Source organism: Aptenodytes patagonicus, chromosome 2, assembly GCF_965638725.1.
Source record: "Aptenodytes patagonicus chromosome 2, bAptPat1.pri.cur, whole genome shotgun sequence".
Taxonomy (NCBI): domain Eukaryota; kingdom Metazoa; phylum Chordata; class Aves; order Sphenisciformes; family Spheniscidae; genus Aptenodytes; species Aptenodytes patagonicus.
Window position 1 is genome coordinate 125,862,082 of NC_134950.1, and position 22,189 is coordinate 125,884,270.

General features: G+C 39.7%; 1 protein-coding gene across 1 annotated transcript in view; it reads left to right on the forward strand.

Moving 5' to 3' along the window:
* The window catches only part of OSBPL10 (oxysterol binding protein like 10), a 123,222-nt gene that overhangs the window by 78,794 nt on the left and 22,239 nt on the right, over positions 1 to 22,189 (forward strand). The window contains exons 6-7 of the mRNA XM_076331128.1: positions 1,522 to 1,676; positions 20,844 to 20,990. Of these exons, the coding sequence (XP_076187243.1) occupies positions 1,522 to 1,676; positions 20,844 to 20,990 (302 nt within the window). The remainder of the gene's footprint in view (positions 1 to 1,521; positions 1,677 to 20,843; positions 20,991 to 22,189) is intronic.

The window sequence follows — 22,189 nt, forward strand, 5'->3', positions numbered from 1 at the left end:
AACTGGACCGGGACGTAGAACATCTGCTGGCATAATCCTCAAAGTCATTGAAACCCAAAAAGCGTTGCAGTATGTGGCCTGACAGCAGAGCCGCAGAGGTGTTCTTCCTGTGGCAACGGGAAATTTGAGTCATTGTGTGAAATATACGTTAAAAAAAAAAAAAACAGACCTGGATTTTTTTTTTCCCTGTTGGTTACTCAGATCTTTGAAAATCATTTTATACTTAACTATTTGCTTATGCTTTCTTCAGCAAAAGATGGTGCCACAAAATCACACTAAGCAAGTAGTCCTGAAGTTTTGTCATGTCATCATAACTTAATGCCATTTTAGATGAGTGAAATGTTCTGTAATTATTTTATCTTTAGAATTCGGTATGAGGTCAGGTATAGGATTTGTGGCCCATTTTTTAATTATATATGTGTTAATATAATAGTACACAGCATTACCTCACCAGATCAAACCATTGACTTTAATTAGGAGGCAACCTCTGGTAACCCCTGGTGATATGGAGAGGAGATATTGCATGTTCTTTAATGTACTTTGTGTTGATTTGGGTCACCTTAAAAAGTTGTCAGTGATGAGAGAAGGAGATCGTCCCTGTGGCACTAATTGTGTTTTCATATACAAATTATGGTAATGACTGAAGAGCTGCAATTTTCTTATCCATATCTCTGCATTTTATAGCAGCGTGTAATTAATAGCTGAAATTTAAGCCCTATGCTGAGGGCTACTGATTTGAATGTTGATACTATGTTTTAGAGCAGTAAGGGAGGAACAACTGTGCAGTTGCCTTAGCTGACATTCTTTCTGTCTTGGCATCCTTAAATACTGGCCCATCCTGGAAATCAGGTGCCCCCAGAAATAAGGGTTATTCTGATGTCTAGTTCTGTTTGATTCATATTTAATGTGTATCTTTCTAATGAGACCTCTTCTAAACTGTGGTCTTGGGACTAGTAAAGCATTTTAGCACTTAATCTAGAAAGAGCTTTTAGTAGTACAGACAGAAATAAAATACAGCTGCTAAGCTTAAAACTCCGATTTCAGGCAGAAGAAATGGAGGGATGTGGAACATATTACCTGAACTAGTCTTTGGACTGGGGTCTGATGCAAAAGCTAGATAATTTGTCACCCTTCTGATACTGATCCATATTTATAAGATGTGGCAAACACCTGCACTGTATCAAGAATGTTTACTTGGATAACTTCATAACTATTACAATACTGGATAGAGAATACTTGCTTAATTACCAAGATGTACCAGATTGTATAACCTTTAAGTATAATACTATCTGGTGGTAGGAGTAACATTTTAAAAACTTCCTTCGTTGACTTTAAAAAAAAAAAAAAAAAGATCACAGATAAATTGGCATAGAAGATGCTAGAGTATTTTTGTTACTAAAGAAAAACTGAGCATGGAAGCAGAGAAGACATAGCAGTTCATTTATATTAGTAGAATGATGAGATGAATGGAAGAAATCTGTAATCTGTCTCTTGTAAGTTGACACCCATTTTCTGCTTCAGAAGGTATCCTGGGATGGCCTGGGCCCAAGTCGCACTCCACAGAGCAACTGAAAAATGGTGCCCTCAGCTCCTTATCATCTGCTAGTGCCAGCATTACATGGGCAATAGTACCATCTGCAACCCAGGATGGACAGGCACTACAACCAAACACAGAGGTAAGCATGCTAGGTCTCTATGGGCTGTTTCTGTTGTATCTGAGACTTGACATTGGTTAGATGCAAACCATGTGTGATGGTGGTTGCTTTTATTAATTACTTATTGTACTTTTTTCTTTATAGTACCCTATTTGTTTGAAATTAGTTGTGAAAATGCTAAGTTTCATGCAAAAATGTGCTCTAAAAACTAGAAAAATAGTGACTTGACAATATTGCTGTTCGCTTTTGCTTCTCTGAGGTACTTTGGACAGAGACAGCGGACTATGGCAAGCGTACAGTCTCTTTTCTAGTTGTAGAAGCATTTAACAGACTGTCAGTACACATTTCTATCTTCTGGTGATAGAAAAAGCTGTTTGTTTTTTATGCTGGTTTGAGATAGACAGGAGACACTAGGACCACAACGTTTGCTTGCTATTTGTTCTTCCATGTTGCTGTTTGCTCTTGGGTGTCTCTTGAGTACAGCTGACTATTCTTTGAGTTGAAAAAGTATATTGTTTTCTGACCCCTTTTCCTGTTAAGTGATTATGGGCAGAACTTGTCCACATCATCCTGCACCAGCCTGTTGATTTGTGCTTTTGTGGCATTTACTTGGTAAAGGGCAGTTCTGAAGCATCGACTCTTTGAGGAGGCTCACAGCTGCGTATCAGGCATCTCATGCACTGAAAGTCTTTCACCATGCCAAACTTCTCCAGCTTCTACTGTCTGCTTCGGTTACCAGTGCTGCCCACCAGGAAAACACTTCACTCTGAGACCCCACAGATTGTAGGGCACCTGGAGCACGTGAGACCTGGAGAACTGGGAAGAAGTTTTTGAGAGCTGAAGAAACCCTTTTCTACTAGTGAATGCTCTCTGGCAATTGGAATGGCTTAAATTAAATGATATCGCCTTTAACAAAATGTGTAATGGCTGGGGACATCAATAAAACTGTTTGTTTTTCCAGTTCTTTTGTAGTATCTTGAATTGAATATAGTTCAAAAAATCCAAGGATAAACCAGATTTTTTTTTTTAATAGCACGTGTTAATTTGGTCCTCTTCCAGATCTGTCCTTCAAAAGTAATTTCAAATTCTGTCACTCCTAGTGTCTGTTAATCACAATGTTTAAATTACCTATAATTGCTTTTTATTAGGAAGTTGTGTAATTACTTTTTCAGATAAGCCAACTGCAGTTCTTGTAGTGTGTTTTTAAGACCAGAGGCTATTTAAGAATATGGTTTTGGGAGTTACTACTTTGCTCACTGATCCACTGCAATTTGTTTTGTTAGGTTTTTTAGATGTTTTTATTCTTAACCACCTGGTAAAGCCAAATGGGATGTGGAAGCATGGGCTTTGCAGCAAGAACATAAAGAGCAGCAGCTGATTTAACTCATCTCAGGGTATCATTTTGCAGTTGAGTTGAGCCATTTATGACTTGTTTTAAATGACAATTTTTTTTAAAGTCCAATCTTCTCCCCTTCACTTGCTGATGAGAGATACGGAGTTGTGTGTGTGGCTTGAGGTACTGCTTCTCTTGTGGAACTCATGATTTATTGAGAAGGGAGTGCCCTTGAAGAGATGGATATAAACAAGGGAGCATAGCACTGTTTGTAGTACAGAATCCTCAGTGCTTTGTGGGAAGTCTTCCTGAAATCAGCAGCCTGCACTGGGAGGCCCTGGAGCACTAGCCCTTAAAAAAGAAGAAAAAAAAGGGGGGGGAGGGGGGGGAGAGAATAAATAAGATTTTTAAGTTATAAAAAGCTCAGCTGAAGATGGTGTTTTCGGCAGAAGCAGTAAGTGGAAGTTTGTGGATTGGTGGAGCAACAAAAAGCAGTTGGACTCATAAGTGTAATTTTTGTTATGGTAGTACAGCTTATTAAGCAGAAATTTGGTTTTGCCCCAAGAAAGTGGCCTGAATCAGGATTCGTTGCTGGAAGCTCTTTCCAACCTTGCATCTTGCCTTCCACTGACTCTGTGTGTGCTTCCTGTTGTCTGAGATTGACACTGTTGGCTCGCAATTTGAAGTGCTCTTTTAAATGTAGCTGATATATTTTTCAGTTTTGATCATTTTGATCAAGGTATCAGTGCCCCATTGGAAGGCTGAAGCACAAAACCTGAATTGTGGAAGAGATGTTAGATGCAACTGTTCACAAGTTGGAGCTTTTGTGTTTTCATATTCATCTTCAGATCAAGCAAGTTGTCATGCCCTGTTACCTCTCGGCTGCTGTGGTCAGATCCTTTTCTGGGAGAGGAGGTGAAGTTTTCCTAGAGTGCTGCAGGTTCTGCCCAGCTGTCCAAGCTGAGCCAAGTGTCAAACAGGAAGCTGGAGCTTCTTGTTGCTGTGACTAGAGAAAGGAGGGTGAGAGAACAGGCTTTGAAGAAGAGAAAAATCTTTTGAGCAACGTAGCTGTTAACCCTGCTAAGGATGCTATCTGAGCCAGGTAGTCACTCAGGAGATGATGTCTGACACCCCCCAAAGTTATCAAAGGTGTTTGACTTTAACACACTTTAACAATTCTGTGTACAGGATTTAAGCATGTTTTTAAATATATTCTGGCCTGTTGCGTGTCCAAGGCAGGAGCCTAGGCTTGGCACGGAGTAGCCAGTTCCTTCTGAAAGGTATAAAAGCGCTTGACTGTGCTAGTTACTTGGTATGTGTAATTATATATAAAAGCAATTGCAAATCATCACACTCCACTTGTTTCGTAGTCCAGATACATTGTTGTTAATAACTGTGGTGACATCAGCAGAGAATGACAAAATGCATCTAGATGTCATTGTTTGGCAAATTTTTGACATTGAATACCCTGACTTCTTTTTTTATCTGGTAGCTTCTTTTAGATGTAGAAGAAAAGAGGAATCCACAAGTGTCATTCAAATGAAGCTTATTTCTCTTAATGATTTGCTTTTAAAAACCCCCAAACTAGGCACTGGATGATCCTCATTTCTGAAGAAGTTGGTAGTGTATTAATGGGGCTCAGCTTTCAAAATATACCTGCCAAAAGAAGTGAGCCTTGCTTTTACAGAAGTTGAGAAGAGATTGCTGGTTCCTCTGTCAGTGCTATCAAAATTAATTCCAATTTCTTCTTTGACTGGGCCTAGATTTTTATTTAAAAAAATCTGTACTTTTTATGATAGAACCTCTATCTCTTAGTCAGAAGCTATACCCCAAAGGAATGGGAGAGAGCTTTTTGGCTAACACTCAGCATAATACAGTAGATGTACTGTCCAAACAAATTGTGAATTGACCTGTAGTTTGAAATAGAAAAAGCCATTAAAATTACTACCCTTGAGGAACAACTGACTCAGCTGCTTTTATTATAGAATGTTATTTATAAGGAAAAGATTATTTTAGGTACGTGGATCAGCAGTGATTTTAAAAAGAAAACAGAGTTACGTTGGGGGGCGATGACTGCTGAGGAATCTTTCCCATACAGCAGGCTGCCAGTGGCAGCAGTTTCCTGGCAACATGACCAAGTGGCTGAATGTGTTTAGTGATGGCTGTGTTAATTCTCAGCACAGCATGTAGACACTTTGCAGCAGTGCATTAAGCAACATCATTAACAAACCAATGACTTTTCTCTGCCATGTTTTTTATATGTTTATGAAGAAGCATGGCTCTTCATAATTCTCTGGAATAACAAGGCTCATCTGATGCAATTTTGAATACTTAAGCATTCTTGAAGGATATAGTAAGTTCTGGAGTTGAGTTTTGATGGCATAGATAACTAAAGTAAAACCTTTCTTTTTGGTCTGTCGCAGTGTCAGGGTTTCAGGAATGCAGAGTTTCGCCCCTGGTGAAGTAATGTACCAGCTGAAGATTCTTCTCTTTAGATAATGTGTTGGTGTTTACTTGCTTTTGTTATTTAGGGTGTTTCTTGCTTCCAAATGCAGGGATATCATTTGAGATACTGCTTAAACTAATTCAGAAAATATAGGATTTTGTGGCAGAGATTATTTTCTTGTGTATTCCTTGCCTATTTTAGCATGTCCTTTCTTGATGTTGCTGTTTCATCTTCCCAGATGAGTTTTCTTTTAGGGTTGTGATACAGGACAGCACGAAGTTAAAGCCTGTTATCTTCACTGAAAGAAGTAACCCCCGACAGTGAAATGCTGGATCAAGCACCTTTGTCTTTTATTTTTCATACTTTTTTTTTTTTTTGTATAAGCCTCCAATTTTTTGTTAGTTTCCTTTTTTTTTTTTTTTTTTGGTCAGTCCACAGTCAGCAGGTAGAAGCAGAAATAAGGGCTGAACTGAACAGAACTATTCTCCATCTGATGTGAGTTGATGTAAAATACTTTTGTGCATCCCCTAGTGAACCACTTTGGACTTTTGCTGTAAGCTATGTTGTAATTTTCAAGGTATTATTTAAGGTTTTTTTCCTTTAAAGCAGAACAGGACAAATCTGGTATGGAATATGCCAGAGTACACTCTTCAGAGCTGTGACGTGAACTTGGTCTGTGTCCAGTCTGCAGTAAACGGGACCCTGCTTCCTTCATTTAAGGGTTTATATTTTTGAAATTCCTTTCAAGAAATGCTGAAATTGATTAGTTTTAAAATATTGAGTCTCATAGTAAATTCAGTTGTAATAAACTTGGTGTCTAACTAGAATAAAGGTGTGAATCACTTCTATGTGTGAGCTACTGTTCCAGTTCAACTAATTGTCATTTTGGGTGTCAGAATTCCCCTTCTGAGCTGACAAAATGTAACTGCAGGCCGAATGCTTCCCCTGGCAGCTAAATACAGATGGGAAACAGGCTGTTCTTATGCGGGACCTGAGAGGGAAGGAATAATTTTCTTTTGATCTAACAGTTTAGTTAAGAATTATTACAAAAATCGTGCTGTAGCTACATCTGTGATTTAGCTTTCTTCATGTGATTTTTATGCCTTAGAATGCCATGCCAGCTGATTCTTTCCATCCTGTGGATCTGGTATCTATACAGTCTCTCTGCTTTCCTGTTCCTAACTTTCCCTTGCTTGTGCGCATGAGAAACTGTACACATGCTCCATATTGAAGTGTCTTTTTAATAGGATTGAAGTTTTAGCTCTGTAGGATTGAGGCTTTAGCTCTGATTATCTAACTGCTAAACCATGTTTTAATTGTGATAGTGATTGCAAGGGCAGTCAAGGCCAGGTTATTAAAGACATTTCGGGGCCCTAGATGATCTGAACCTTGATGCTTTCAACTGTAAGAAGGAACTGTGCTAGTTACAGGAGGTACTGAATTGCTTAGTTCTTAATTTTAAAAGGTTATGTGTTTTTGTCCAATCTCTTCACGTGATAGTAGCTTTCAAGCTGAAGTTGTTTTCTATCTGTAGGTTAGTATACATCCTAATATGATGATACTTCATTACAGAATGTGTTAGAGATGCTAAGAAATAATTTTAAAAGTGCTCCTGCAATTTTAGAAACTAAGCTGTATCTACAAGAAATTATTTCTAATTCATTATTACCTTTTCTTTATATATCTGTGTCTCAGCAGACTTGCCCAGGACTGTGGATCGTTTCCTAGTGTAAATTGTTCCTAGTGTTTCCTAGTTACTTTTTGTACTTGACATAAATCTGTGTAATTGATGTTGGGAGATCAGCTTAGCCATGAACATACAGAGCTAGCCACAAGTGCAGTAATGGAAAGAGAACAGATCAGGGTGGGAAAGTAACATTTGTAGTATTACAGAGAGTTCCTTTTCACTGTTTAGTACAGCCATTGCAGGATTTCTGAATGTGCTCTGCTTTTTGCCTCCTGCATGATTAACTACTTTTTGGGCCGAAGAGCACAGTAAATGGCCCGTAATGACTTGGATAGATAAATTAATCTCTAGGCAAAGATGGTATCAGTTAATCCATTCACTAGCAGACCATCTAAAAAATGAAATCTGAGATAATCAATTGAAGGTATATTTAAGGATAATCAAGGGAAGGTATATTTAAGGATTAAATGTACAATTACACTAAAAGTAGAATTAAATAACCCTAAGCCTGCTACAGCAGCACTGACAATGACTAAGATAATCTAGCTAATTTTGATTTTTTTTTTTTTTGATCGCTTTCTGGAATAGTTACTGTGGCAGCAAACAATCTCTAGTAAAACTGTTTATGCAAATAATTAATAAAAATTTAGCTCCAGCCAAAGCCATTGCATTTTGTTGAGTCACTCCCACCTCCAAAATGCATGCATTCCAGCTGCTCTGTATATAATATATTTGAGAGGAATATTCTACTTAAAATAAAAATATGAAGCTTTAATACAAAATTTGCATCTAATTTGAATAAACATGAGGCTCTGATTCATGTGGCGTTCCATAATTACTAGTGAAATTCAGTGAAAACTAATCATCGGAATATAAAGAACTCAGGTTCCCTTGCAGTAAGGCTTAAAAATTGAGTTAAAATGGATCAATTACTTACTCTGTTCATTATAAAACCTGTGCCCTCTGCAAAACGAACTCTGAAGCCAATGTTAATTTTATTTCAGGATTATGTGCTAATTGATTTGTTGTGTGCCAATTGATTTGCTTTGTGCTGTCAGTTTTATTTCTTAGAATGTTTATATGGTGGGTTTGGCAATACTGCCCATTAGTAAGCTTACCCATATCATTAAGGCTGTCAATAACTTAGCTAGACTTTAGTAAGTTGAGCTGAACTCTTCTGCAACAAGTATTTGTCTCAGGTTGGAATTGCTTTATCTTGCTTAGGGAAGCATCATCCAAACCGGCTTCAGCTGTTCCATCTGGTCTTGCTAGAAAAAAATAAAGTTTTCTGTTTGTGTGGTGAATTCTAGTGATTCTTTATTTGAAAAGCCCTGAATGTGGAAACAGCTGTGATGAAAGTACTTAATTATAAAACTTTGTCTCAGAGGAGGAGTTGGAAGGAGATGATGAAAGAGGCAGGACTCTTCTACATTATAGTGTAGAGAGACTGCAGTCGTCTTCACAGTCTGAGATGGGCCAGGCGATTCATCAGGCTGAGAACAAATCTTAGAAGATTTTCAAGTAGAGAGTTCCACTGGCCTCAAGAAGTTAGCTGTATAAAAGATTACAATCTTCTAGGCTCAATTTGTTTCACATACATTGAATGTTCTCCTGGTATGATTTATAATGATTTATTTTTCTTTTGAAAGACTTGAGCCTGTCTTTTTTTTTAATTTTTTTTATTTTGTGTGTGTGTGTGACAGCAATGAGAATGTGTATAGTGGATGAGACAAGAAATTGCAGGAAGAGTCAGGATGGTTTAATAAGCGTGTTGCCTTGAGGAAAGATTGTTAATACTGTTTGTATTAACATGTCTTTACCATTTCTCTCCTCTTACAAATATGCTGGGATGTGATACTGCATACAAGAAATAGCACTGCGAGAACTGGATTTACACATAGATTAGTATTGCAAGACCAGATGATTGTAAAGGTTAAATTTGTAGTTGTCCATCTTTTTATGCCCTCTTTGCCTATGTGAACGATATATTATTGACTAACGTGGTAGCATTTTTCTGCCATAAATTTGCTTATCTAGCATACAAAGTGACATAGAAGAGAATTACAGCTGGCTGAATGACTTCAGTTCTGTTACTTCCTAACTTTTCAGTTACTGGGCTTTGCAAGCAGAATCGTTATGGAATCACAGAGTACTCCAGGTTGGAAGGGACCTCCGGAGGTCCTGCAGTTCAATACTCTGCTCAAAGCAGAGCTAATCAGGTCAGCTTGCTCAGGGTCGTGTCCAGTCAAGTCTTGAACACCTCCAACAGTGGAGGTCCCACAACCTCTCTGCACAAACTGTTGCAGTTTCTCTAGGGATTTTATCAATGGGAGCAAAGGTTTGTTTGAGTATGATGCCTTTCCCTGTCAGGGTGCTGTACTGTCTGGTGGGCGACTAAAATCGCCTGCTGGGTTCCTTACCAAAAAGTGTTTGTCTTTCCCTTCTTTGTGAGAGTATGAGGCAAGTTGTTCCTAGTTCTTCAGGTTTCTCCCTAAGGATCTTATTCTAGAGATGATCCGTTTTAATACAGGGGGCTGTCTAGAGAGTATAGCCTTCTGACATACTTTCCTCCTCCATGTTAGTCTCCGAGCAGCTCAGTGCAGTCTTTTGTCTTTAGCTCCCCAAAAGTTATAAGCATGTGACTTTCAGACTCCTCACGATCTCTGAAGTCCTGCCTGGCCAGTGATGGGAATCTGTCCTGCCGCACTGTACGGTTTGTAAACTTGTAAATTCTGAGTAACTTATTTTGGATAGTGTCAGATGCTGTATTTATAGCCATCTTGCTTCTAAAAAATTGGATTCTCAAAACAAAACTGAGTATCTTTCAGGTAATTGTTCTTCACTGGTATCTGTATTGCATTAGAAATAGGTTTTGTTAAAATTCTTTATGATGTGACGCTGTATTTCTTGTGGTTTTAGGTTAGCATAAAATTTACTGTTGTGATTTATGCTAGCCTTCAAGGTTTTTTACTTCAATTTAGGACAAGTCCATGGGGCTTTTCTCTTTGCGCATTTTTTTGTAGTCTCATGTTGCTATTCCTTTCTGATGATACCAGTGATGAAAAATATTTATTCCCAGTTCTTACTGAATTTATGCAAACTGCAAAGTCCTCTTGTGTTTTAGGATTCAGATTAAACAGTGCTGTACTTCAGTAGCCCTCATTTCATGAAAGGTGCTCACAAGATGTGTGGACTGGTGCTGGTACTTAATCTTTTCCTGTGGAGGCTGTGCTTGGGAATTAGCTGATTTTCAGCTGATTTTCAGAACTGACTACCTTAGGTTTATGAAAATCGAAATTTGCAAGAGGAATTGTCTTATGAAGAAGACATGAACACGTAGGGAAAAAGTTGTCCGACAGACATTATTTGGTGCATAACAGGATTACAATGGTAACCCAAATGAGGATCTCCGTTTAAAAGCATGTTAAGTCACTGATTGTTTCTTTATTCTAAAACATAATCACTTCCATGGTTAGTTTCTAATATTTTTTCTGAAGGCTTACACAGGCTATACTGCAACATAAACATAGATGCCCTTTGTTTAATGTTACATGCGCTTTTTCCTGTTCTTTAAACAACAAACCAACCCTTTTTCTTCTTAAATCTCATATGTTATCTGGTCCTCATCACTGCTATATTGTTACATTTACCCCTAAATACGGTCACAGGTCAGAGTTAAACACATCTGCAGTGTAGGAAAAGCAAGCTTTCTGAGCTTGTTCTTTAAGGATGAAAAGACTTCTGTTCCTAGAGATACTACTGCAAAATACTAACAAAAAAGCATTAGTAAAGCTCTCAAAATAGTGAATATCCGAATAATGTGCTTGCCTCCAGATGCCCGGCAGATTGGTTTTGTCGGGAAGGAAAAAGATTGCAGACCTGTTTGTCGCCTAAGATACAGGTTTTGTGATTATTTTCTTTGCTTGCATCATATATATGTTAGCCTGTCTATATTTACGAAGTATTAGTATCACAATGCATTTCTACTTTGCTTGCTTGCTTCGCAGTGAAATAAGGATCTCCTAAAGAGAGCTAGGTATTGCTTGGTTCAGTAGATGACTCTGCTATTATGTGTTGTATCCCATTAATCTTGTGCGGTAGACAGATTGCTCATATTGCCGCACTTTGATCCTTGCACTTGTCCCTAAGCTGGAGAGATTTTCTGAACATCCAGTGTGTTTAGCATATTCAATTAAAAAAACCCCAAACAACAAACCACAAAATATATAAAAATTATCCATACACAAAAAAATGAGATGTCTTAATCGTTGATAGCCCTAGTTTGAAGAATTTTATTTTCTCTGGAGACCTGATTTGCCAAACACAAATAATAAATTTGGTAAGAAATTAATTTCTGGGCACCTTGTAAACATTCTTTCTTGATGCAAGCTTTTTCTACCAAATATTCTATGGTTTGATCTATGAATGATAAACGATGTATCCAGGATTACATAAAAGCTTTGACTCTGCTCTCTCACACCCCAAACCCAGATGCAGCAGTTACCTATCCAGATAGATATGCCTGGATTATTTTTCTTGGTATACATAGTTTAAGGTAAGTAGAAAATCTGCCTATTATGCCATTTTTCCTTCATCCAGTTGTATGAAGGAGAAACTAACTGTCTTGCTGATTGGATCTGTATGTAGATGACAGTAGCAAAGCAAAAAGAAAGTGATATTTTTGCTTGCCATAGCGTTATTGTGTATAAGTTATAGTGTGCTCACTTTTTAATTGTAAAATCCTTCTCATTTGATTGTCATCCTCTGTTACTTGCTTTGATATTTTAAAAGTTCTTAACTTTAATTTTCGTTCGTCATTGTTATGGCTAAGCTATAATGATTGAATGCTAGGAAAAGTGTGACTGTGGGTTTGTGTGTTTTGAGGTTTTGGGGCGGGTGGGTTCCCCCTTGAGGTGGTAGACTTTTTGCATATTAATACTATGGCAAAAATTTTCCCAGCAATTAAAGCAAAAGCTACTGACAAAAGCAGTAGAGGAGACAGCTCCTATGAAATATTCAGAGTAAATGAAGAAAATCAGCTCAGCTGAGCCATCTATTTTTCTACCTTTGAGAGACCTTTTTCAGGATGAAATTGAGATGTACAGGCTGTAGTAAGTTTTGCTTTCTAAATTCTCCATTTAAGCTCTGCTTTGGTTCTGAGCTCGTTAAGTCTCTTTAAAAAAAAAAAAAAAAATCAAACCTTGAACACTGGGGAACCTTAAGTCTCTTTGAAGGTCACTGGAACTTTGGTATCCAGGTGCCTACATTACAAGTGGTGTATGGAACGTCGGTGTGTTTGAGGTTTTATCTTTGATCCACTCCCTCTTTGCGATGATCAGTCACAGGGCTACCAGGAGCAAAGCATAAATAAGACTACAGTAAGATGGAGGCCAGGGCTCAAGCCATGACCTGAGTTTACTCTACCACTGCTTTTCCAACCCTCTTTTTTCCCCTTCCTCTGCTTACATTGTGTAATGGTGTGGTGGTAAGTGTTGAGAAGAGTATTTTCTATTTTGTTTTATCTGAACAGTTCTTGAAGAGCAGAAAACCTTATATAAAGAGATACAGGAGCTTGTTGGATATAAAAAAAAGTGTTGCTATCTTATAGTTAAGCTTGAAGTTGCTAATCTATTAATGACAATGCATTTGGAAGTTAGAGGAGAAGTTCATGGATGATGATGATTATTTCAGTCTTTACAGTGGGTTTGAAGTAAATGTGTTTGAGTTTTTGTTTTGTTTCAAGATTTAGGTTGAAGTAAACTGAAATTTTCTATTTCATTTCTATTGCATTCATTTCAATTTTCTGTATGGGAATTACTGCTCCTTTCACAGCTGTATTAGGTTTGCGTGGCAAGATTTCGGTAGCGGGGGGGCTACAGGGGTGGCTTCTGTGAGAAGCTGCTAGAAGCTTCCCCCATGTCCAACAGAGCCAATGTCAGCCGGCTCCAAGAGGGACCTGTCGCTGGCCAAGGCCAAGCCCATCAGCGACGGTGGTAGCATCTCTGTTATAACATATTTAAGAAAGGGGGGGAAAAAAAAAAAACTGTGCAATTGCTGCCGGAGAGAGGAGTGAGAATATGTGAGAGAAACAAGTGTGCAGACACCAAGGTCAGTGAAGGAGGAGGAGGAGGTGCTCCAGGTGCCAGAGCAGAGATTCCCCTGCAGCCTGTGGTGAAGACCATGGTGAGGCAGGCTGTCCCCCTGCAGCCCATGGAGGTTAATGGTGGAGCAGATATCCACCTGCAGCCCATGGAGGACCCCACGCCGGAGCAGGTGGATGAGCCTGAAGGAGGCTGTGACCCTGTGGAGAGCCCCTGCTGGAGCAGGCTGCTGGCAGGACCTGTGGACCCGTGAAGAGAGAGGAGGCCACGCTGGAGCAGGTTTGCTGGCAGGACTTGTGACCCCATGGGGGACCTATGCTGGAGCAGTCTGTTCCTGAAGGACTGCAGCCCATGGGAAGGACTTGCGTTGAAGAAGTTTGTGGAGGACTGTCTCCCACTGTGGGAGAGACCCCACGCTGGAGCAGGGGAAGAGTGTGAGGAGTCCTCCCCCTGAGGAGGAAGGAGCGGCAGACAACGTGTGATGAACTGACCGCAACCCCCATTCCCTGTCCCCCTGCACCGCTGGCGGGGAGGAGGTAGAGAAAATCGGGAGTGAAGTTGAGCCTGGGAAGAAGGGAGGGGTGGGGGGAAGGTGTTTTTAAGATTTGGTTTTATTTCTCATTATTCTACTCTGATTTGATTGGTAATAAATTAAACTAATTTCCCCCAGTCAAGTCTGTTTCGCCTGTGATGGTAATTGGTGAGTGATCTCTCCCTGTCCTTATCTCGACCCATGAGCCTTTTGTTATATTTTATCTCCCCCTGTCCAGTTGAGGAGGGGAGTGATAGAGCAGCTTTGGTGGGCACCTGGCATCCAGCCAGGGTCAACCCACCACAACAGCATGCTAATATGCTAGTCTGTATATAAAATAGTTTAATAAATACAACTTACTGGACAAGTTACATTTGAGATTCAAATCACTGCTAATGAGGGATAGGTGCAGTAAGTTTGCATGTTTTTCTGTCAGGTGCATGCCACAGATGGTAGTAAATGCAATTAAATATTTTGAAGGTGTATATGCTGGAATAAGAGAAGACAAGTGACGCATTGAAGTTAGTGTAGTTTTGTCGATTCTGATACAGTGACAAGCCCTGTGAGAAGCTAACAGCTCAATATTACTACTTTTGGGGTATTCTTACTGTATCTACTTTACAAAGAGAATTCTAACTTTGGTATTGAGACTGGTGAAAATCTTATGGGGCCAATTTGTCACATTAGTGTAAGTGTGCTAAAGCTCTCTGACCTTACAGAGTTATATTTAATCTTACACCCACAGAAAACCTGTTTGCAAGCTCTCAAGTTATACAAGTGCAAGTGTAAATGATGCTTGCAAACCTATATCATTAACGAAGGGAATCTGAAAATCAAAATGAGGCCTTTGACTTTTATGTGCACTAGTAGAACTAATTGTGATTAGATGACTACAGAAAATATGGCAATCCTTGCCTAGTCTAAAAATGCTAATTCTGTTTAATGTTGCTTCTGAACAAGCCCTGCAAGTAATTTATTCCATCTTTCTCTCAATGCAGAAATGTTTCATACAGTGTTATTTTTTTAGTATCGTTTGCAATTTTTTTTGAATGTACAAAGACTTAAGGACTACTTCCCTTGGAATATTATTAAATGATGTCTTTTTATCCAGATGTTTTAAGTTCCTAAGATTCATCCTCTTGCTCCTGACTACAGTCCTTTTTGTTCTTATCCTGGTTTCTCACTTTTACTCTTCCAATTCTCTCCCCCATCCCACCGGGGGGGGGGGGGGAGGGGGAGGAGCGAGCGAGCGAGCGGCTGTGTGGTGCTCAGTTGTCGACTGAGGTTAAACCATGACAACTACATAAAAACTTTTTCACGCCTTATTGAAAATTCTTAGAATATTTTGGTGTAATGATATGAAGAATTGCCTTATGAGTCCTATACAAGTCCTCAGTGTGTCCCTGTCAGGATACATATGGTCTCTGCATATTACTATGATGGAGAAAAGGCTGAGTTATGCAATGCCTTCTTTGCCTTAGTCTTTACTTGTGACATCAGCCTTCAGGAATCCCAGGCCTCTGAGATCAGAGGGAAAGTCTGGAGGAAGACTTAGCCTTGGTGGAGGAGGAACAGGTTAGGCAGCACTTAAGCTGCACATACATAACTCCATGGAGTCTGATGGGATGCACCTATGAGCATGGAGGGAGTTGGCCAATGTCATTGCAACGCTACCATCTATTGTCTTTAAAGGGTCATGGTGTTTGGGAGAGGTTCATGAAGACTGGAAGAAAGCAAATGTCACTCCTGTCTTCAAGAAGGGCAAAAAGAAACATCTGGGATTGTTCTGGTAACATCTGGGGAGCTGCAGGTTGGTCAGCCTCTCCTCGATCCCTAGGAAGGTGGTGGAGCACCTAACCCTGGAAAGCATTTCCAAACAAATGAAGGACAAGAAGGTGATCAGGAGTAGGCAGCATGGATTTACAAAGGGTAGATCATGCTTGACCAACATGATGGTCTTCTACAATGAAGTGACTGGCTTGGTGCATGTGGGGAGAGCAGTGGATGTTGTTTGCTTTGACCTTGGTAAGCTTTTTGACCCTGTCCTCCATAACATCCTCATAGACAAGCTGACAGGGTATGGCTTAGATAAGTGGGCAGTGAGGTGGATTAAAAACTGAATGGCCAGGCCCAGAGGGTTGTGGTACAAGGTCCTTGGAGGCCAGTCACTAAGTGGTATACCCCAGGGGTCAATACTGGGGCTAGTACTGTTCAACATCTTCATTAATGACCTGGACGATGGGGCAGAGTGCACCTCAGCAAGTTTGTAGATGATAAAAAACTGGGAGGAGCGGCTGGTGAGCCAGCGGGTTGTGCTGCCATTGAGAGGGACCTTGACAGGCTGGACAGAGGAATCTCATCAAGTTCAACACAGGGAAATCCAAAGTCCTGCATCCGGGGATATCTGAGGGTAAGCCCCTGCACCAGTACAGGCTGGGGGCCAACTGGCTGGAAAGCGACTTTTGCAGAGAAGACCTTGGGGTCCTGGTGGAAGACAAGCTGACCATGAGGCAGCAAGGCACCCTCGTGGCAAAGAGGGCCGACAGCATCCTGGGCTGCTTTAGGACGAGTGTTGCCAGCAGATTGGGATCCTTCCCCTCTACTTGGCACAGGTGAGGCCCCATCTGTGGTGCTGTGTGCAGTTCTGGGCTCCCCAGTGCAAGAGAGACATGGACTTACTGGAGTGAGTCCAGCACAGGTCCACAAAGATGGTGAAGGTTCTGGAGCATCCTTCACGTGAGGAGAAGCTGAGAGAGCTGGGACTGTTCAGCCTGGAGAAGAGAAGGTTCAGGGGGATCTTATCAATGTATGTAAATACCTGATGGGAGGGAGTGAAGGACAGGGAGATAGAGTCTTCTCAGTAGAGCCCAGTGACAGGACAAGAGGCAGTGGGCACATGAATGAAAGTCAATCTGAACATCAGAAAATGCTTTTTTGCTGTGAAGATAGTCTAACACTGGCACAGGTTGCCCAGAGGGGTTGTAGAGTCTGCATCCTTGGAGATACTCAAAACCTAGGTGGACTCGGTCCTGGGCAACTGGTTCTAGGTGTCCCTGCTTGAGCAGGGTGCGGGACAAGATGATCTCAAGAGGTCCATTCCAACCTAAATGATACTGTGATTCTGTATATGCTTTTCTCTCCCCCTTAACAAATAAAAAAGATTAGATCCATGTCATGCTTAACAGTACTGTTGCATGATATGGTTTGTGAAGCATACTGGAAAACCAAGCTCTGAGCCCTGTAACCGAACTAATTATCTAAAAATTAATTTCCAGCACAGCAGTTAATTTGAAAAATTAACTTGTGGAAGAAGCTTTGGAAGAACAGAGGCAGGTTTGCCCTTTGACAGAAATGTAGCTTTTAACTCTGTCATTCTATCCCAGGCTTGTCGAAGTGTCTTTTTCCTGAAGACTTTTTTTTTTTCAAATACAGAATGTTTCCTTCAGAAACAATTTCTTTCCCTTACAGGTTTCATCTGTTAAAAAACAATCAGCATGTTTTCTGATGAAGACTGCTGACTAGAACATCCGTTTCGCATCCCAGCAGATGACCTCTCTAAATTAATCAATCTCAGTTCTAATGAAGTGACCTGTTTAAAATAGATCTCTGCCACCGTGTGTTTTCATGTCTTTGGCCTTTAAACTTTGAAGTGAATCCCCGTGGGATTTCTAGAAATGATCTGTTGTTTCCCATTCAGATTTTTCTGAAAAATCCTGGTGCTTCAGCCCAGTGTTGGAAACTTATTTTGATTAAAATGATTTTAAATATAAGCCCCTTTTTGGTGCTTGTTTGTAACTGGTTCAGTATTGGATTCTCAAGGTTAGCACCCAAGCCTAGCTGTGCTGTTCGTTCCCAGGCTGAGCTGCACACAGCTCAATAGCTTTTACATTATGCTCTGACCACACAGGAATGGAGCAAATCACTGCTTTCCTTGTTCAGTTTTGCAATTGTATTTTACGGGGGGGAGGGAGGGAGGGTATGTATGTCTGTGTCTGATAGTTCAGAAAAGCTGCCATTAAAGGATAATCACTTAACATAATTTTTTGCCGTCTACTGAATGCTTACACATCGGTTACTACTAAACTGCATACTATTTCTGTGGAAAGAAAAAGAATTAAAAACCTGATTGGACTTTTATGACACTTTAAAGATACAGTAGCTTTGTATTTTGTGGCTGTATGTCCACACACCCTGTGTTGTGCTTACATGGTTGGGTTTTTTTAAAGAAAATATGCATTAGTTAAAAAAGAAATGTCTATTTTCTGTGCTTTTAAAAAGCAATTCAGTAATTACCTAGAACAGCTAATGAGAAGAGAGGGAAATACAGAAAGGATATTGCTTACTGAAGATGACTGCTGTTCAGTTCCTGTGACATAAATTATAAACTGCTACTTAAGTTCTTATTTTCTTGGCAAGTGAGAAAAGATGTAGACAACTGATGTCATTCTGCATGCACTGAAGGTCATTAGTGTGTTGATAACTCTTAATAGTAGAGTTGCGGGATTTTTGGTGCCCTTGCACATGTTCTTAAAATAGGGGATAATTAAGATAATTAAAACTATTGTCCTTATTGCAGAATGGTCATTAAACATGCTTGATCCTAATGTTACATTGTACTTATCCTCCCTGATGAGCAGAAAGTCTTTCATTTAAAACAATGCAAACACTACTTTCCTGAGCACCTAAACTGTTGCTTGCCCTCACCGTGCACGTTTTGTAGAGTAGCAATGAGAGGCAGTTGCTGTTTTGTTAGTAACGCTTTGAAAGGCATGGAAAACCTAATACCTATTTTAGCAGGAAAGAAGGATTTCTGTCCCTGGCTGAATGTGCAGTCTTCAGGAGAAAAAAATAATTCTTAATATATGATTTAGTCTGCGAACTTGTCAATGTGTAATTTGTTTATTTTCTGATGCTGTTAACAACTAAAGGTTACTCAGCTGCTATATATTCACTTGAAAGCATGTTACCTGGTAGTGTGTGTTCTCTCTCTCTCACACTTGTGCACACTCACACACACTCGTGCCCGCTCCCTCCTGCCCCCCACCTGGAGAACAGCCCACCAGGGTATCCTTTGGGAAACAGCAGCACCATTTCCCAGTTGGAGCTGTGTGCAGTTAAACTCGCTGATCTCAATGCCGTGTGACTAGAAATGCAAGGAGCAGATTGACATCCGGTGCACACTCTCCAACTTGTCGGATAGCCAAAAAAAGAAAAAAAAAAAAAAAAGAGGGGGTGGGAGTGAGGAGGGGAGGTTCCCTTGCTTTTTTCCTAGCGCTATTAATTCCTGCTGGAGCTTGTTTGCAGCGAGCTCAGTTCATGGCAGTAACGGAAGCAGCAGTGCTTACTCGGTAGCTCAGTGCTCTCAATGAGGTCAAGCTGGATCAAAGGGAAACCTCCTGTGGAAGCATCTACTGTAAGTTCTGATACTGCTTTTTCTACGCTCCCTCCAAATGAACTGTAGCCTGTACAGCTGAGCCAGGCTTGGGTGCTTTATGTCTCCCCAACTGATAATGTTGTATGAGGTTGTCAAATTTTATGTTAATTGAACTTGTCGGCAAGGCGTCAGTTGGATAATAATGCTGTTCATTTTGGGAGGAAAGGGCTTATCGTTCTATCCTTTATTTTCTGAGGGAGTGGGAAGAAGAAAGTGGTTTTGTCCTTTTGAAAAGCTCCAAGCTGTTGAGGTTACAGCTCGCCAGGTTCTGTTTTATGTAACCTACATATTCCACTTTCTAAATAAAGTAATTGTAAAGTGTCTTTCAAACGTCCTTGGATTTCACCACTAGCTATTCTTTTGGGAATAGTTACCTAAACATTTATTTAATTAAAAAAAGAAAAAGAAAAAAGAGGGAAAGAGAAAAGACTTTGTTCAAGTCTTGGAAACATCTGTAGTAACTAAATTTCAGAGACACTCTCCTTACACAAGCTGCTGTTCACCTGAGGGGTCTCTAATGTGATCATTCAGAAATATTTCTTTGAAACCTAATTCTGAATATCAGCTGGTTTTAATGAAACTTTTCAGTTGCAAAGACTTTCACAATGAGATGAAAAATTTCTCATTTTATGTAACGAACCAGCTGTTTCTGCAAAAATGCTATTTAGCATGAAGGAATGCTAACTTTTGCAGGTAGTGTTGTCTCATTCGCAGCATGGAAACCTTGGGGAATAATGTAATGCTGGGCCATAAATTTTTCAGCTGTATAACCCAACTGTTTTTTTGAAGTACAAAAAACTTACCTGAATATATATCTGGAAGGCTTGCAGAGTGGTTTCAATGGACTGAACAAAATAACTACCACCTGTTTGGATTATTTTTAGTAATACATTGTAAACCCTGAGGGGAAATAAAGTATCACAAATCATTATCCCTTTCTGCTGTAAAGTTCCTCTTGAAAGGAGGTGGCGTGATGTCTCTCTCTTGATCTTTAGCTAGTATGTCTGGAAACCAGGCAGTATTGGCATTATTGTGCTGTGAAGCAGTGTAATGTTGCAAATGTCATAAAGACTCATGGCATTGCCTTACCCCCCAAAATCTAATGTCTTTGTTGTTTTTTCTTTTTTTTTTTCCCAAAGGTGTGTACTTTAATTACAGTCTTCTTTTTATCTCCTTCAGTTAATAGTCTTGACTTTCTTAGATATCTAACTCGGAAGTTGGATAGAGGAAAGGGAAAAAATAGCGTGAAATCAGGTCATGCAACATCTAGGTGTGAAGTATGAATATTTGCTGGAGAGATTTATGAAACAAACTCTTGAAGACTCATTTTCAGCTGTGTACTTCTATTTAATAAATAGAAGATCTGTTACTTTAATATGCTGTGATTTTTGTCTGGCATCACTGCAATATAAATATGAGAAGATAATGTGTAAATTAGCATCTGATACTTACCACTCTTGTTCTGAGGATAGGATTGAAATGCTCTATGAACCCATCACTGGATTTTTTTTTTTTATTTTAAATTTGTATCTTTTCTTGGTTTTAACAGAGGCTGTCTTTGGTTCCGTTGAGACAGCTCCATTTTTAAACATATATAGTGGAAAAAAACATACTGTATCTTTTTGTCCAGATGGTGATGTTTCTTTTCATTTCAGCATTCAGCTTCTGAGTTGATCCTAGTTGAAGATGAAATGACAGATACTGAAGATAATGAAGAGGAGGATTTAGGAGTCATGGATGATCAACGTAGTGTAATTCTCCATCTCATCTCTCAGCTCAAACTTGGCATGGACCTTACCAGGGTATGGACGTTGTATCTCTTTTATAATTGTTCATTCTGTTTTCTTCTTCTCATCCTTCTGTGTGTGTGTGTGTGTGTGTGCATGTTCACACATGTGATTCCTGTGAGCGTGTTTTGCCCTCATGGACAATGAAGTTTGCCTCTTCATAAAGGTGTGGTTCCAGAGAGCTATGGAGTGCTGTCTCCCGCTAGGCAGGCTTTCACATGAAGTGACCACATCAGTTATTTTAGGGATGGGGGGACAGGGTTGGGGGGAAGGGAAGGAGAAAAGAAGAAGAAAAAACCGCGGAAACTCTTCCTTATTTTTTTTTAATAAGTCTTTCAAAGCAACCGTATGTTGTGTATGTATCCCACACGTATGTTAAGTCAGGGTGCACTGAGCATTTGAGGAACCATAATGTCAGTTTTACGGATGAAGGAGATATGTGCTCAAGTTACTGCTTTGTGGATTGGATTCCATTTAATTACTTGGCAGCTTCAAAAAAAACCATGATGGTAAAGAAATTACAGTCTTCAATGTATCATTGTTCTTGTCTGTGCTAAGCAGCTCACCAGTTTAACCTGTGCATCCTTCTGGTCCTGGAACCGGTATTGTTATGAGCTTATCCATACTGATATGATCAGAGAAGTTATGGTGTCTGAGAAATTTCCCATGAGTCCTTAGAGTTTTGGAAATGAGGTAGATGGTCTGGAAGCAGGGAATGCCTCTTTTAGAATAGTCCTACATTCCAGAGAAACCTTCTCATGGGACTTAATAATCAAGTGAATTTTTGTGAAGATATGGAATACTCTTTCCTTCCACAAAGGTTTTCTACTTCAAAAAAAAAAAAAAAAAAGGCAAATAAAACCCCTTTAACCCACTTCCACAAATAAGAAGAGCTCATTCTGACTTACTTCCTCCACAAATAAAAAAAAGTTTGGAATGACCAGAGAATTACCCTTGTGCATGAAGTAGCTGTGCAGGAGATTCTTCTCATGGGCATTTTGATACTCTGAAGAGTTCGTCTGCTTTCCTTTTGATCTTACATACTAATCAAAATCTATTTTTACTATCACTTTCTTACAAAATAAGGCTTTCTCAATATAGTATTTTCTGCTTCCTCTGGAACAATTGACAGTATTTAAAAATACTTAGATTTTTTAAGACTGAGCAATCCCGTGATCTGTTGCTAAGTGTAGCTATTGAGTAGCTGCACAGAA